Below are 17813 nucleotides of genomic sequence, written 5' to 3' on the forward strand. Positions count from 1 at the left end.
CTGGTCCAGGGTAGGAGGCGGGACTGCGACGCTCTATTGGCCTGAATATAATATATATTTTTTTTCAATGGAAATATCCTAAAAAAAGAATGGGGTCATATAATAATCTAGACTGTTTGACATTCAATGTTTTTTTTCCACAACATTTTTCAAGACTCAATTAATGAGTCTTGAGAAATGTAGGTAGTCTTATAATCAGTGGTCTTATATTCGGGACAATACGGTATATCATACTGGATCTGCCTGAATGTGCCCACCACGGGAGACACCAAAAATAGTGACTAGGGGACACGGATTATGCCCCGGAAAGCAAAAAAAAAAGTAGTATTTCAAGAAACGACAAATTAACAAAAACACAGACAGGACCTATTACAACACCCTACCATTTATTGCTGCAGAAAAGTAAATCTACAAAAGAGAAAACTTCTAAACATACAAGGGGAAGGAAAACAAAAACAAATGTGTTTCCCTGTTATTAGCCACGTCAACTCTTACATAATGTTTCTGTCCAGTGTCTACACTGTTAAGATTTTTGAAATATGAAATAGGAGAGCTGCACTGTGTTAAGATATGGGTCTGGAGGCAAATTAGTATTCAGGTATATCAGAAAGAATGAAACTTGAACACAATAATCTTTCTCAATTGCAGATTTAAAGTGTATTGCTAAGCTTTCAGACACCGGTTCAGACTCGGAGCATTATAGACCTTTGAAAAACAATGAAACACAATATCCACATACAGTATAATATACTGTACAGTATATACACTTGTACAGAACTAGTTACTTTTGGAAAAAAGTAAAGTTACTGGAAAATAGTAATATTACTGAAGGTACTTAAGTTACTTGGTGTTCGGATATATGATCATTAAAATGTACTGTTTCTTTTCTTCTAGCTGCTTCTGTAGCCACTCAGGGTCACATTTTGCTTTAGTTATACTATTTCTAACATACCTTAGACAGTTCTGTAGCGACTTGAGATCACGCCCTATTCCTACTGGAAGAAGAGCACGTCTATAGCACTCTGGAATGTCGTCAGTGTACAACACTACTTCCAACTGCTGTCCTTGTATGCTGCTCGCCTTGCTCTGCCTTTCTTTTACTCCTTCCTTTTGTCCTGGCATTTTCTTTTCTTCCGTTTGGAATGTTGCTTTGGTGACCATATTGACGGCGGATTGCTGTCCAGTTTGGCCTTCACTCAGTGACAAGTCTGAGTTCTGCTCTAGTCTCTTCAAAATGTACTGTTCCTTTGCCGCTAGCTGCTTCCGTAGCCAATCAGAGTTGCGTGGGTTCCATTTTACATCGATCTCAGTTTCCTTTCTAACATACTTCAGCTGCTCCTTTAGCCAAGAGAAAGGACGCCGTTTTCCAGGGGTATAGGACTGTGGAATGTCTCCTTCCAACTGATGTCCTTGTATGCTTCTCTGACTTTCTAATTGTCCTAACTTTAGTTCACATGCAGCATCAGGATGGGTAACAAGATATTCTGGGTTCTCTAGATACTGATGGCGACCAGTAGAGCCATCTCTGGAAGCAATTATATTGTTGTCTCCATCTCCTTCTCTCCTTTGTTCTCTACTTCCTCTCTCTCTGCTTCTCTGTCTAAAATGTAGACTGTATTCAGAGATTTGTGTTTGTTCTCCGCTATCCCTGGAGGTTTTGCTGGGGGAATGCTGATGACCGTCCGACCTCAGTTTGGTTTCATTCTCTATCCCATAGAGCCTCTTCTGTGTACGTTCTTCTAGTTTGCACATGTCATCTGCATCCATACTGAAACCAATTGTCTTCAGAATGTTCTGGAGGTCTTCCTGATGCTGCTCCAGTTTGGGTTTCTTCTCTTCCACCACTGGGGGAGACATGGATCTACGACTAGAGCCAAAATGGCAGTCGCCTCCGTTGTCACTCTGGGCGGATTTCTCCTCACGCTGGATGTTTCTTTTACATGCCTCGTTGGAAATATGTTGATTGAGCAGTTCAGTCGTCCTCTCTACACTGCCAGACCGACGGTCCCTCTGCCCAGCTCCACATTGTAATCGTTGGCTGTCACTCTCGCACACAACTGACTTTTCCTTCACAACTGGGGTCTGACTATGCAGAAGACCCTGACCAGTAGGAGGATGCTCATCGTCATCAATGACTATTCTATTCAGCATCTCAATGTCCACCCCTTTATTAAGTACACTGAGGAAACGCTGGAATCCTCTGACAGTCGAGTTCTTTTCCTCAACTGTGATAGTAGGGCTCTGGCTGGGAGGTTGTGGTTTAACAGGGACCTGCCAAAGGGCACATGTAAGAAAACATAATTATCTGTTAAAGAGTGCAGCATGCATCAGGGAATTAAAACTTTGAGTGAGCTTCTCAGTACTTCAAAAGCTTACTAATTTATTTTACATTTTCAAGAAATTGCTAGACATTATAGTTGCATGCCATGGCTGAGTATGTTAATTTATGTTATGTTGGACAGGTGAGTGTATTAATTACGAATATATATAGTTAAGTGATAGTTTGATAAGGCTGAACAAGTGTTCAACAAAGCTACAAACCTCCCCATGTGAATCCAATAAACCAGAATTACGGTGCCTGTTCATCAAAGCTTTCACTCTGAGTTTTAGAGGATGGTCATCTTTGTTCAAGGTTGACGAACTTGTCTTCTCCACAGGATTAGGTGGTGGAAGGTGGTCAGTTGGAGTGGAGAAGGCCTGAGCAGTTGGAAGGAAAATAGTTTGTTACACCATCAGATGCACATATACGGACAAATAATAATAAAAAAGAAAAATAGCCACAGATTCCTCAGTCCTCATAGTTGGGACATATAATCACATACACGTTTTGGCTATGGGGCCTTCATCAGGGTCAGAGCCGTAAAAACTGCCTGATTAAATGTCACCAACTATGAGGACGGGGGGCAGACGTTAGTCCGACGCACCAACAGTCCGACATACGCGGCCGGTTAAAACTCACCCGTGGCTCCCGACATGCATGGCTGGTCAAGACACATGTGCATGGCTGGTTAAGACTCACCCGTGGCTCCCCACAAGCACGGCCAATTAAGACACATGCGTGGCCGGTTAAGACACATGCGTGGCTGGTTAAGACACATGTGTGGCCGGTTAAGACACATGCGTGGCTGGTTAAGACTCACCCGTGGCTCCCGTGTGCGGTTAGGGTTAGTTAGGTTAGGGTTTTGGGGTAGGGTGTCGGACCAAAATAGTGTCGGACTGTTGGTGCAGTACTTAGTTTAGACAGTTTTTGGTTTAGACTAGTCATTGGTTAGACCAGTCATTAGTCCTACAACTACAACCTATCTCAAACCCTCACCCTAAACCTAACCTCCCACGGGGCAGCAATGACTAGTCTAAACTAAGTATGCACCCCGGTACGAATGTGTGGCCCAGTTGTTTGATTAGCTTAGCTATGTATGTTCTATTACAGCAACTCGTTAGGTGTGCGTCCGTTCTGCCATATTTGTCAGGCATGAACAAACATAGTTGTATTTACAGATTGAATGTAACAAACAAACAGCGTTCTTTGAGAAGGCAAATGTCAGGATGTAAATATCTATTAGTAAGAATTCTGTTGCCATAGAGATACAGTATGTCAGATAAGTCTCCACAGTCTTTTTATACGAAAACCATCAGCAGAAGAGGAAAAAGTACTCAATTGTTTTACTTAAGTAAAAGTAACGCATTGTGAGCTATAGTAGATCGCCTATTAAAAAGAAAATATATATATATATATATATATATATATATATATATATAGGGCTGAAGTTGTTACTGTATTTTTTGTAATAATAATCAAAATCTGCAAAGTAACTATAGTAACTGCAGTTTTTAAATACATATAGTGGCGTAAAAGTACAATATTTACCTCTGAAGTATAGGAATACAATTTAATACCTCAAAATTGTACTTCAAGTACTGTAGTACTTGTAGTAAATGTACTTACAGTAGTTATTTTCCACGCTTTCCTTCTTCGCTGCACAATACCATCCACCCTCTCTTTCAGTGGTCTATTGTTGTAGGCTGAAGGCTGTTTGCTGCTGGAGAAACCTTTCAGTGGTCTATTGCTGTAGGCTGAAGGCTGTTTGCTGCAGGAGAAACCTACATCCTTTTCTCCTGTATTCATAAAGGCCAGAGTATTTCTCACAGAACTGTCCACTTTGCTAGAGAGATCCTCTTCCCTCTTCCCTGTAGTTGTTTTCATAGCAATAGTCGTTTTCTTGCAGAGTATTTGCTTCTGAATCTGTTTAAGTTCTCTCATCTTCCTTGCCAACTCTGTATCGATCTCACTCAGTTCCTCTGGCTCGCTATTTGGGTCTGATGATGTGAACATTTCTGGGTTAAGATTATTGGATGACAGCCTGTATGACATATTATGCCTATCGGATGAAGGTGTATGATGCTCCAATTCTTCATTAGTACCCATCATGGTATGTGGTCGTTTGTTGTCTTTCACTGAATAATAACCACAACGTGGGACATTCATTCTCTGTATTTTCCCTAGAATCAGTCCTCCGTCTTGGATCGATTGGTGCCAGTCTGTAGGATCCATGGTTAAGTCTGTTCCAGACAGCTCAGGGATTATTACTGCATAACAAAACAAGGGGAAAACGTGAGGTTTAATCAGCAAACGTCCAACATAACAAACAACACAAAAATAACGACGCTGTTAAAATAAGCTAAATCTGTTAATTGATCCTTTTCTTAACTTTGGGAGAAATAAAACCAACTTGAGCCCTGGCTATTTGTACACTTTCCTAGAGTTCTGATGAATTGAAAATGGTGGACCCCTGTTGTAAACAAGTGTAACGCTTTACCAGTCTGTCGTCCACAATTGTATTGAGTTGTGCTTTCGTTTGAAATGTACCCATTCTATCTGCATACTGTTAATAAAATAATAATGAAATCAATAAAATAATAAACAACTCACAGCTCCTCTTCGTGTCTGTCTCCACCGAAACATCAATGTGTCGTTGTGTCCATTTCACTTTACAAGTGTCAGACGGTGACATTTAGCGGTTACAGGCAAATATATAGGCCTACGCTTCCACGGTGCTTGTAAAATGAATGAACTATGAATTATTACCACGTTGAACATGAACCTAAAGATTGACAAGAGGAAGAGAATGCTAAAAGCGTAGCCATTAGCATTAGCACCATAGATATATTTACTCTATGGTGTTCATACATAGGACAGTATACGGAGTACAGACAACTGCAAATACGACGCCACCATGTGGACGGAGTCAAATTTGTTTTTGAAAAAAACAACACACACACAAACACACACGATACAAAAATACTCATTATGCAGAATGGCCCATTTCACAATAATTTGAATCACATTATTGTGTATTGACATTCGTTTGATTGATTGAAATATTTATTAACAGTTTGTAGAATTACAGTACATTTCAAGCACAAACTCAATACAAAGGCTGTTAACTGTGAGTGGACGACCCAATTAAGCATTACACTTGTTTACAAGAGGGTCCACAAAATGTATGTGTGTATGTATGTGTTCATTACTTTAATTGAACTGTATTACATTTGAAAAGCAACAATTTTTTTTAATGGTAGCGATCAGGCTAACATAATACATAATAAAGTGACATGTCTCATTTCCAATGTGGTCCTCATAGTCATACAAACTATTAAAAAAAACATGACAATTCACATGAGGTAGGCCTACAAAAGAAATTATAACAAAGACATCATTCACTTAAATCAATAAAAGTCAACCAAACAGCCCTTAAAGGACCACTTCACCACTTTTCAACATATCTTCATATAATAGGTCCTCACTAATAATCATGAAAAAATGGCACGATTTTTTTCTACTCAGTCTGTGTCTCATAGGAGGGTTGTGGGCAGTTTAGAAACCATCTTCCAGTGACATCATCATTAGGCAGATTCTTTTTTAAACAACATTTTTTTACAAAAATATTTAGATTTTCATTGAGAACGATGGCTTCCATTTTCGCATTGCAACTTTTCAGGACTAGAAAGCCTGCTGTTTCTATTAGCTTGTATTCCCCATCGATGTCGTCACTGGAAGACCGAGTAGAAAAAAATTGCACCATTTTTTCATGATTATTAGTGAGGACCTATTATGAAGATAGGTTGAAAAGTGGTGAAGTGGTCCTTTAATGAAGTCAACTTAAAATATACCATCTACAATTCAGGGGTATTCAACTGGGGGAAAATGGTGTGTGTGTGTGTTTCCAACTGGTGCTCGTTATGTTTATGCACTGTCAAATAGGTCTACATCTATTCTAAGGTAGCATCTCTGCTGTCGGGACGAAACCACCTAACTCCAAAAGTATAATTTTTCAGGAAATGAAAAATAGGCATATACATTTTTCAGGAAATTAAGAAAACCTTGTATTTTGAAAATAAAGCAATACTGCCTCATCAAAGTTGGTGGTGTGACTTTATATAATGTCAATTACTAGCATGAGAGGGAAAGGGGTGGTGGAGATAGTTGCTAGCAGACAGTTTGAAGGTCCAATGGACTTAAGGTTTTGTCTAAAGTGTTTCCATTGGTTCAATATTCCAAAACCTCAAAAATGAAGTTGGTTTCCTCCCGACAGCAACGATATACTTGTATAGACATAGATCACCCTGTGCTCATACTGTGCACAAAATACAAATGTATTACATACATTTTCGTGGTTGAACACAAAATGCATTTTGAGGACCCACAAATGTCCACAGTTCCACTACAGAGGCTATGGACATTGGGGGGCTGATATCACAACAAACCAAATCTCTCTTTTCTTTTAGATGGCCTAGAACTGGAATTAAATACATGGGAATTTACATAACACCAACAATTGACCAACTATTTGAAGCAAATTATCCTACTCATTAATAAGATCAGAGATGTTGACAGATGGACGGTCCTACCCCTCTCTTTAATAGGTAGGGTAGAGACCGTGCGTATGAACATCCTACCAATGCTGCTATACCCAGTCCAAATGCTACCGATCCCAGTACCTACCACCACATTTAACTTACTAAATAAATTCATTTCATAATTCATCTGGCAGGGCAAACGACCCAGGATCCGTCTCAAAACATTACAATTGGCCAAGACCGCTGGTGGACTAGCTCTTCCTAATTTAAAATACTATTTCTGGGCAGCCCAACTCAGATCTCTAACTACATGGATAGAAAATTATGAATCAACCAGGTGGTTAAAAATTGAGAAAACTATGCAGTCACAACTAGCAGTCCTTCCCTTCTCAGGGAATAAAATAAATGGAGATGCTATGGGAGTTTGGTCTAGGTTCACAATTAAAATATGGAAGGATTGGGAAGTCCAGAAAGAATTTAAACTGCCTCAACTATCATCAGGCCTGTCTTCAATTGGGTGCATGGGAGGTTTTGTGCCTTCAAGGCTAGATGCTGAGGTTTGTCCACCAGTTATTTTTCCTCCAATCAGTTAAAGTAATTTGAACAACTCAGAAACGAGTTTAATCTGCCCAGAACTGATTTTTATAGATACCTACAACTAAGACACTATTTACAAAGACATGACTGGGACAAAATTCGAACCCCTTCGAGTTTGGAATCTCTTTTTATGGACATACAAAAGCATGGTTCATTCACCAAAGTAATTTCTATCTTATATCAAACTCTGCTAGAAATGGTTCCCAATAATTCTCTTTATATAAAAGCCAAGTGGGAGGCAGAAATACAACAAGAGATTTCACAAGAAGAATGGCTAGACGCCTGCACTGAAGTGCATAAAGTAACAAACTCTAACTCTTGGAGAGAATATCAATGGAAAATTGTAAGCAGATTTTTTAAGTCCATTATTGACTGGTAGAGCAGGCACTACTCCTACAACCGAGTGCTGGCGGGAATGTGGTGAACAGATCGGTAATCATACGCATATCTTTTGGACGTGTCCTAAATTACAGCAATTCTGGAATAATGTTTTTAATGACATTAACAGTGTTTGACACTCAGATACCACAAGATTTGAAGACCGGTGGTGGTGCCGACTGGGTTTGAAGGTAGGAAAAAGGTGTACCTCCTCCAGATATTGTTAACAGCGGCCAAAAAGACTATCACAATAAATTGGCTAGGAAAACACCCTCCAACCCACGAACAATGGCTGAATAAAGTAAAAGAAATTAGAGACATGGAAGAAATTACTTATTTGGTGAGGCTACAAAATGAGCAATTTATTAAGAAATGGACGCATTACAAAGATGTATTTCTACAAAGAGATCATGAATGTTTAATGTGATATGATTGTACAATATGTGGGTAGACTGACAGTATTTATAAAAATATGTATGGTACGTTCTGTAACTCGCATATAATATTTATCATACTCTTCCCCCCCCCCCCCCCTCTTTACTTTTCTTTATTTTTTTATTTTATTTAGTTTCATGTGAGTTTACATTTCTTCACTTTATTATTATCGTTAGTATTAATTTATGATTATTATTATTTTTCAATGTAGCTGCTGTCTCCTTGCGGAGACAATTTTGTACTGAGAAATGAATGATGCTATATGATGCTTGTGTATAAAATGTATTGTCTACCCCGGCAATGACAATAAAAACAATAAGTTAAAAAAAAAAAAAAAACACCAAAAAGGGTTGTTCGGATATATGATCATTACAATGTCCTTGACCTCTTCCCTGCGTTGTCTTATCCGAGTTCGTGGGAGGGTTTGTAGGGTTCGATCAGACTTCCAAGATATGGGGGAGCCATACCCTTGGTTGCTTTGAATGCCAGCATCAGTGTTTTGTATTCTGTGCGGGCAACGACCGGGAGCCAATGGAGGGAACGGAGAAGGGGGGAGACATGTGAGAATTTTGGCTGGTTGAAGACCAAGCGAGCTGTGGCATTTTGGCTCAGTTGGAGAGTCTTAAGTGCGCATGCCGGCAGGCTAGTAAGGAGGGAGTTCCAATAGTCAAGTTTTGACAAGACTGTTGTCTGGATTAGAAGCTGTGCTGACTCCTGGGTGAGGAACGGTCTAATTCATCGTATGTTAAAAATGTATGCCATATCATAATGTTTGTGTAACAATTTATAACATGTTCTCAATAAAAACGTATTTGACCAAAAAATAGAGTGTAAACCTACAGGATCGAGTGACAGCTGTAATGTGTTTTGAATGAGAGCTGACTGTCCAGGACAACACCAAGGTCCCGCATGGGGCAGGACTTAGTCTACTTCCAACTGCTGTCCTTGTATGCTTCTGACTTTCTTTTTGTCCTTCCTTTTGTTCCGCTTTGGTGACAGTATTGACGGCGGATTTCTGTCCAGTTTGGCCTTCACTTAAGGACAGGTCTGCGTTCTTAGGATCTTTAAAATGTACTGTTCCTTTGCTGCTAGCTGCTTCCGTAGCCACTCAGAGTTGCGTCTACGGTTACACCTTGCTTGGGTCTCAGTTTGCTTTCTAACATACTCCAGCTGCTCCTTTAGCCAAGAGAAAGGACTCACTTTTCCTACTGGAATAAGGCCACTGGTATGTGGAATGTGGTCAGTGCACTCCGAGTCTCCTTCCAACTGCTGTCCTTGTATGCTTCTCTGACTTTCTTTTTGTCCTTCCTTTTGTTCCGCTTTGGTTTTTCTTTTGGATTTCTGTCCAGTTTGGCCGTCTGGGTTCGGATTCAGGATCATTAAAATGTACTGTTCCTTTGCTGCTAGCTCCTTCCGTAGCCACTCAGGAAGCCACTCAGGATTGTGTTTAGGGAGGTCACAGTTTCTTAGAGCCATTTTAACATACCTCAGCTCCTTGTGTAGCACAGGAAAACCAAACTCAATTCCTACTGGAAGAAGACAACGGATAAAGTCTACTTCCAACAGCAGTATTTGAAAGCTTATCAGACTTTCTTTTCCATTTTCCATTTTCTTTTCTTCCATTTGGAATTCCGCTTTGGTGACCGTATTGACGGCAGATTGCTGTCCAGTTTGTCCTTCACTCAGTATGTAAGAGCTCTCCTCTAGTCTCTTTAAAATATACTGTAGCTGCTTCTGTAGCCCATTAGAGTTGCATTTAGAGTTACAGTTTAGGGTCTCAGTTTGCTTTCTAACATACTTCAGTTGCTCATTTAGCCAAGAGAAAGTACTCTGACTTTCTAATTGTCCTTCCTTTTGTTCTGCTTTGGTGACAGTATTGACGGCAGATTGCTGTCCAGTTTGGCCTTCACTCAGTGACAGGTCTGCGTTACTTGGTGTTCGCTCCACTCCTGCTTGCTTTTCTCCTGTGAATTGATCAGAGGGAAACCGGTAAACTATTTTGTTTACCGGATGAGGGTAAACATGGCTATCCAAGGCTCCAGTGTCAGCAGAGGGACATAAAGGAGTCATTGAATAATTACAAAAAGCAGGGGGATAGGAGGAAGAAGAAGGTGGGATGTCACTGGACCCATAGTTCAAAGAAGCACAGTTGCTAGTGTCACTGTGGTAGGCACTGTACTCTGAGTGCCGGACCGAAGTGTATGATGGAATTGCAGAAGCAGCATCGGAATTCATTGGTATAGGCCTGTCAGACACTGAGGTTGATGAAGAGGAACGACTGTGATCACTTCGTACATGCTGCTGACTTCTTTTGCTCAGAGCTGTCGCGTCCGACCTCAGTTCGGTTTCATTCTTCATACCATAGAGCCTCTTCTGTGTACGTTCTGCTAGTTTGCACATGTCATCTGCATCCATACTAAAACCAATTGTCTTCAGAATGTTCTGGAGATCTCCCTGATGCTGCTCCAATTTGGGTTTCTTCTCTTCCACCACTGGGGGAGACATGGATCTACGACTAGAGCCAAAATGGCGTTTGCCTCCATCATCACTTTGGGCGGATTTCTCCTCACGCTGGATGTTTCTTTTACATGCCTCGTTGGAAATATGTTGATTGAGCAGTTCAGTCGTCCTCTCTGCACTGCCAGACCGACGGTCCCTCTGCCCAGCTCCACATTGTAATCGTTGGCTGTCACTCTCGCACACACCTGACTTTTCCTTCACAACTGGGGTCTGACTATGCAGAAGACCCTGACCAGTAGGAGGATGCTCATTGTCATCAATGAGTATTCTATTCAGCATCTCAATGTCCACCCCTTTATTAAGTACACTGAGGAAACGCTGGAATCCTTTGACAGTCGAGTTCTTTTCCTCAACTGTGGTAGTAGGGCTCTGGCTGGGAGGTTGTGGTTTAGCAGGGACCTGCCAAAGGGCACATGTAAGAAAACATCATTATCTGTTAAAAGGATCCCTAGCTAATAAGACAAATATGCCTTAAAACATTATACTTGCCCTCTACAACTAAAATAAAAAAATAAAAACACCTTAAATATTGTATTTTTTTCATAAATAGAGAATCTTTCACTCAATAGGAGCTGCTCCTGTCGCAAGTTGATGATGTCATATGTCCATGTGGTCTAGCCCTATGGAATGTATGGAGTGCATATGCTAATAAAAAACAACTTTATGCTTCCTAAGGATAATATGAGCATCAAAGCAATATTTTAAATTAGCATGTGCATTCAATACATTCCATAGGGCTGGACCACACATAGACATGACATCATCAACTTGCGACAGGAGCAGTCCCTATTGAGTGAAATATTCTCTATTTATGAAAGAAATAAAATATTTAAAGTGTATAATGTTTTAAGGCATATTTGTCATATTAGCCAGGGTTCCTTTTAAAGAGTGCAGCATGCATTAGGGAATTAAAACTTTGAGTGAGCTTCTCAGTACTTCAACAAGCTTACTAATTTCTTTTACATTTTCAAGAAATTGTTAAACAACTGTTAGAGTTGCATGCCATGGCTGATTATACGCTTTGTTCATTTATGTTATGTTGGACAGGCGCTCCTAATAAAGTGGCTGGTGAGTGTATAATATATTCATTGCGAATATATGCGTGGAGGTCAAGAATTGTACAATATAAGTGATAAGTGTTCAACAAAGTTACAAACCTCCCCATGTGAATGCAATAAACCAGAATTACGGTGCCTTTTCATCAAAGCTTTCACTCTGAGTTTTAGAGGATGGTCATCTTTGTTCAAGGTCGACAAACTTGTCTTCTCCACAGGATTAGGTGGTGGAAGGTGGTCAGTTGGAGTGGAGAAGGCCTGAGCAGTTGGAAGGAAAACAGTTTGTTAGTTACACCACCAGATGTACACATCTACACCAGTAGCCTCGATACCCAGGCTTTCATTTCGTCTGCGCGAAAAATGAAAGCCTGGATTTACGCATGGGCTGCACTGGCCTAAACGTGGGAGTCAACACTTCCGCGTAGGTGTCGCTTCAAATGATGTGACGTCAGGGCTCTGAGCGGTGTGCACCCCTCAAAATAACACCGTGAGGAAATCATTACCAGTGGAACTTCAAACGAGGCTATGGAGGAAAATGAGGAGAATGGCTGAAGAACCCACCACACCGTCTAAGAAAAAAACCAACGTGTGTGGAAATAACTTTGACAGTCCGTTAGAATGGTATACTCCAGCAACCAGTGGTTTCTGCTTCTGGTCGACACAATAACAGTGCTGCACTGGGGGGGGGGGGGAGAGAGACCGGGGCTGACGGACAGATCGGTGAACCAATCAGGGTGTGTGTAAATCTGAGCCATCCCATCTAGGCCAGAAATGTCTAGCGTTAGCTCAGGCTACGTCTGACGTACCAACAGTCTGACATGTGTGGCCGGTTAAGACTCACCCGTGGCTCCGACATGGGTGGCCGCAATTTGCAACACTATAGATTTTTTTTAATAATGGGATGAATCTAGAGTTGCAATACCATCCATTGACAGCCCATTCATCCAAATTGCATTTGCGATCTGCTTGTATTAAACAATATTAAACTCACCAACATTGCAGCTGTAGGGAAAGCTTGAATTATCCTCTTTCAATCTGCAAAGCGCTTGTTTCATAAAAATCCACCGTAGACGTGTTATGACTTATGAGCTACTTTCTGTCAAGAAATTCTGTGCAGAGTTTGGAAGCGCTCGTCAAAGTCACTACCACCTGTTTCGAATTTGCACATAATGCAGGAGGCAGCAGCACGACCCTTTAATAAAAATGAGTGCTTCCAAACTCCAACAAAATATATTTTTTAATTTTAAAGAATTTCTTGACAGAAAGTAGCTCATGACGGTGGAGTTTTATGAAACAAAGGCTTTGTCATTTGAAAGAGGATTCAAGCTTTCCCTACAGCTGCAATGTTGGTGAGTATAACGTCATTTAATACATGCAGATCGCAAATGCAATTTGGATGAACAGGAAGTCAATGGATGCAATCTAGAGTTGCAATACCATCCATTGGATGGTATTGCAACTCTAGATTCATCCAAATATAAAAAAAATCTAGTGTTGCAAATTGCGGCTACCGTCCACTCACCTTTGTAAGAAAACCACCTTTGTAAGAAAAAGTACTCAATTGTTTTACTTAAGTAAAAGTATCAATACTGTAATGCAGAAGTACTCCGTTACAAGTAAAAGGCTGGTATGTGTCATATAGCGACGCATTGTGAGCTAGTAGATCGGCTATTTTCAAAAGTTGTTACTGTATTTTTTCGTAATAATCTAAACCTACAAAGGAACTAGTAACTACAGTTTTAAAATACATGTAGTGGCGTAAATAAAGGTATGATATTTGCCTCTGAGATGTAGTGGAGTAGAAGCAAAAGTATTAGGAATTAGAAATACTGAAGTAAAGTACAAATACCGTACTGCGCTATAAGACTCTGAATATAAGACCACCCCCATTTTTCATTCGTGGAAAAAGAACATTGAATGTCAAATAGTCTAGTCAACGATTATAATACATAGCCTACGAGATACGACCCAATTTTTTTAGGATATTTCCATTATTGGAAATAAACGTAGTCTTATATTCAGGCCAATAGGTAGCCACTCTCGGCACCCCCGTAAAGTTTCGGACATTTGGATGTTTACGTCTTTACCGGGGCTGGCTAGCTGAGACAGAGCAGATCAGAGGCAGGAACGTAGGGACGCGCAGCTAGCCAGCCCCGGTGCTGGAGGCGGTACAATGGGATGTCAATAAGGAAGTCAAGGAAGGAAGGAAGAGAGAATTTCAGACCAGCCAAAACGGTCAAACAAAGATTAAAAATACTTAACGGCTTCTGCGCCAAAGGAAAATTCGCTGAGGTTTCCGTTGTCTCCTATAGCAGATATATGCTTCTTCTGAAACATCTCACCACCACCCAAAGGCCGCAGCACGGCCGTTTCCGAAGGTATGTACGTCTGTATACCATTTTGCGTGGAGTAGATGCAAAGGGCCCCTCCGTAAAGACGTAAACATCCAAATGTCAGAAACTTTACGGGGGTTCCGAGAGGGGCTAGCCAATAGGGTACCTTAAAATTGTACTTAGGTCAGTGGTTCCCAAAGGGGTCCTTGAGGGAGTTCCAGGGGTCCCCAGCTAAATGATAGTTATTGGAACCAAATGGGCCCTCATGGGTCTGTAACTCTGAGTGTACAAATCGAACCAAATGGACTTAAATTAACATTGATTTTACAATACAAATTGGGGTCTCAGAGATCCCATTAAATGGGGGTCCGTGGCCTATTGCATGTCAAACTGAGGGTCCTTGAAATTAAAATGGTTGAGAATCACTGCTAGAGCCGTACAAATCTTCTCTTATGGGGGTCCCCGGCATATCTTTTCAAATGGGGGGCCGTGGGCTAATTTCAATTTGGGGGTCCTTGACGTGAAAAAGTTTGGGAAGCACTGACTTAGGTACTTGAGTATAAATGTACTTACAGTAGTTGCTTTGCGCCACTGACCATCGGGCAACCTTCGCTGCATGATCTCATTCACACTCTCTTTCAGTGGTCTGTTGATGTTGTAGGCTGAAGACCATTTAGTGCTGCTGGGGAAACCTACATCCTTTTCTCCTGTATTCCTAAAGGGCAGAGTATTGCTCACGGAATACATGTCCACTTTGCCAGAGAGATCCCTGGAATCAGTCCTCCGTCGTCTCTGGTGAGTGTATTCATATTGCCAGTCTGTAGGATCCATGTTCCAGGCAGTTCATGGATTATTACTGCATAACAAAACAAGGGAAAACGTGAGGTTTAATCAACAAACGTCCAACACAAAAATGTGTGACAGTGTTACTTAAAATAAGCTCAATCTGTTAATTGATCCTTTTGTAACTTTGAGAGAAATAAACGGTTTAAACCCAACTTGACTCCTATTTGTACACTTTCCTAGAGTTCTGATCAATTGAAAATGGTGGACCCTGTTGTAAACAAGTGTACTGTTTTAACAGTGTTTGTATTGAGTTGTGCTTACTGTTAATATAGACTTCAATCAAATAATTATAATAAACACAACTCACAGCTGATATCCTTCACCGAAACATCAATGTGTCGATGTGTCCATTTCACTTACAAGTGTCAAACGGTGACATTTAGCGGTTACAGGCAAATATACACTTCCACGGTGCTTGTAAAACAAACTATGAATTATTAATGACCACGTTCACCATGAACATAAAGATTATTGACAAGAGGAAGGGAATGCTAAAAGCTTAGCCATTAGCACGACCCTGCCTACTGGCGCCTCTAAGGGGGTTTTTTTTGTGGCAAATCTAAGGGCACTGTTTTCTGGCAAATCTAAGCTAGCAAATATAAGACTTCCGGGGGACGATCTCTTCAAAATAAGAGTACCCTCTAGAGTATTGAAAAAAAGATTAATTTGCACATTAAACTATAAATTAAGCATTTAAACGATGCTATAGGACACACATTATGTTTCTGTGTAAAAATAAGTAATAAGTAATGTTTCTGTGTACAGATAAGTAATTAAAAAGTTATCTAAATGGATAAATGCTATTCACTGGAGTGCATGGACTTTATAAAGTGGACACTGGACAATAATCCCTGCTATGTATCGACTAGTGTGACATATGCACATGTCCGGGGAGACCTCCTCTACAACACCACACTGTCCGCTAAGCAGCAGAGGTGTAAAACAAAAATTGGCACGCCATACAGCGAGGTGAAAGGTCAAAAACCATCTAATTTCCAGACTAATGGTATGGTGTGCCAATTTTTGTTTTACACCTCTGCTGCTTAGCGGACAGTGTGGTGTTGTAGAGGAGGTCTCCCCGGACATGTGCGTATGTCACACTAGTCGATACATAGCAGGGATTTTTGTCCAGTGTCCACTTTAGTCTGGAAATGGAATATTTTTTATCTTACACCTCGCTGTATGGCGTGCCACTTTTTGTTTTACACCTCTGCTGCTTAGCGGACAGTGTGGTGTTGTAGAGGAGGTCTCCCCGGACATGTGCATATGTCACACTAGTCGATACATAGCAGGGATTTTTGTCCAGTGTCCACTTTAGTTCACTTTAGTCTGGAAATGGGATGGTTTTTGACCTTTCACCTCGCTGTATGGCGTGCCAATTTTTGTTTTACACCTCTGCTGCTTAGCGGACAGTGTGGTGTTGTAGAGGAGGTCTCCCCGGACATGTGCATATGTCACACTAGTCGATACATAGCAGGGATTTTTGTCCAGCATCCACTTTATAAAGTCCATGCACAACAGTGAATGGACTTGAAATGAAATGAAATCTATATTTACCCAGGGTATCTGGGCTAAGCTCAAGAACTTGTTTCCAGCCAGGCCCTGCTCATAGAACACATTTCATCGTAGTGGTTGATGCCTTGTTCAAGGGCATTTCAGCGGTGGTAATTTTAACGTGTCGGGCACTTGGGCACTCCAGTGCATGGACTTGGGCATTTATCCATTTAGATAACTTTTTAACGTTATTTCATTACTTATTTTTACACAGAAACATAATGTGTGTCTTCACAATAACTGTAATGTAATAATAATACTAATAATGTAATGTAATAATTATTTAATTAACCACGCTTTTATTCTGAAAGCAACCGGATGTCTTAAATGTGCTAGCTCTCAAACAGGAAGTTCTAGATTTGCCAAAAAGACGGAGCCAAATCTAAGCTAGCAAATATAAAACTTCCGGTGGACGATCTCTTCAAAATAAGTATTGAAAAAAGATTCATTTGCACATTAAAACTATAAATTGAGCATTTAAACGATGCTATAAGACACACATTATGATGCTATATGTTTCTGTGTAAAAATAAATACATAAATAACGTTATCTCAACAATGGATTTAAAAATACATACCGGTCAAGTCAGTGCATTTAAAAAAAGTGTCTTTTAGAAAACATTAACTTCTACACCTTATTCTGAAGGAAACCGGATGTCTTGCTCCCAATGCCTTGCCAAGCAGACAGTGCCACTTACTCAATGGTGTTCATAGAACAGTATACAGACAGACTGCAAATACGACGCCACCGTGTGGACGGTCACGGAATCAAATTTGTTTTGGTAAAACAAAACACAGAAGTTAGAACACACGCATTCGTGCATTCTCTCTCTCTCTCGGAGAAAGAGAACACACACACACACACACACACACACACACACACACACACACACACACACACACCATTGTGGTCCTCATAGTCATACAAACTATTACAAAAAACATGACAATTCACATGAGGCACAAAAAAAAACCAAGAAAGACGTCATACACTTAAATCAATAAAAATCAACAAAACAGCCCTTAAAATATACCATCTACAATTCTACATCAAAACGAAATATTAACACACACACACACACAGACAGACAGGACCTATTACAACACCCTGCCAGTTATTGCTGCGGAAAAGTAAATTGCCAAAAGAGAAAACATATCTTCTAAACATACAAGGGGAAGGAAAACAAAAACTATGTTTCCGTTTGATGCCACATCAACTTTTACATGTTTCTGTCCA

At 40.5% G+C, this 17813-nt stretch overlaps 1 protein-coding gene across 2 annotated transcripts; it reads right to left on the bottom strand.

Annotated features, from left to right (window-relative positions):
* Positions 1-369: 369 nt before the first annotated feature.
* LOC306933155 (uncharacterized protein) lies at positions 370-15580 on the bottom strand. Of its 2 annotated transcripts, XM_079515230.1 has the most exons (5): positions 15330-15580; positions 14750-15032; positions 14106-14231; positions 11946-12101; positions 370-2271 (listed from the first exon to the last, which is right to left on the bottom strand). In XM_079515230.1, the coding sequence occupies exons 2-5, from the start codon at positions 15005-15007 to the stop codon at positions 841-843; spliced, it is 1971 nt and encodes a 656-aa protein (XP_079371356.1). In that variant the 5' UTR covers positions 15008-15032; positions 15330-15580; the 3' UTR covers positions 370-840. The 2 variants fall into 2 exon arrangements, with proteins under 2 accessions (XP_079371356.1, XP_079371355.1); XM_079515229.1 differs by lacking the exons at positions 11946-12101; positions 14106-14231; positions 14750-15032; positions 15330-15580 and adding exons at positions 2542-2697; positions 3947-4587; positions 4931-5166.
* Between the last annotated feature and the right edge of the window lie 2233 nt (positions 15581-17813).

This window comes from Electrona antarctica, assembly GCF_951216825.1.
Source record: "Electrona antarctica genome assembly, chromosome: 12".
Classification (NCBI taxonomy): domain Eukaryota; kingdom Metazoa; phylum Chordata; class Actinopteri; order Myctophiformes; family Myctophidae; genus Electrona; species Electrona antarctica.

Coding starts and splice junctions, on each gene's coding strand:
- LOC306933155 (XM_079515229.1), bottom strand. CDS start 5,012: ATGTCACCGTCTGACACTTGTAAAGTGAAATGGACACAACGACACATT. Junction 4,588..4,930: donor GACAGACACGAAGAGGAGCT/GTGAGTTGTTTA, acceptor TTTGTTATGCAG/TAATAATCCCTGAGCTGTCT. Junction 2,698..3,946: donor AAGCGTGGAAAATAACTACT/GTAAGTACATTT, acceptor CCAACTGCTCAG/GCCTTCTCCACTCCAACTGA.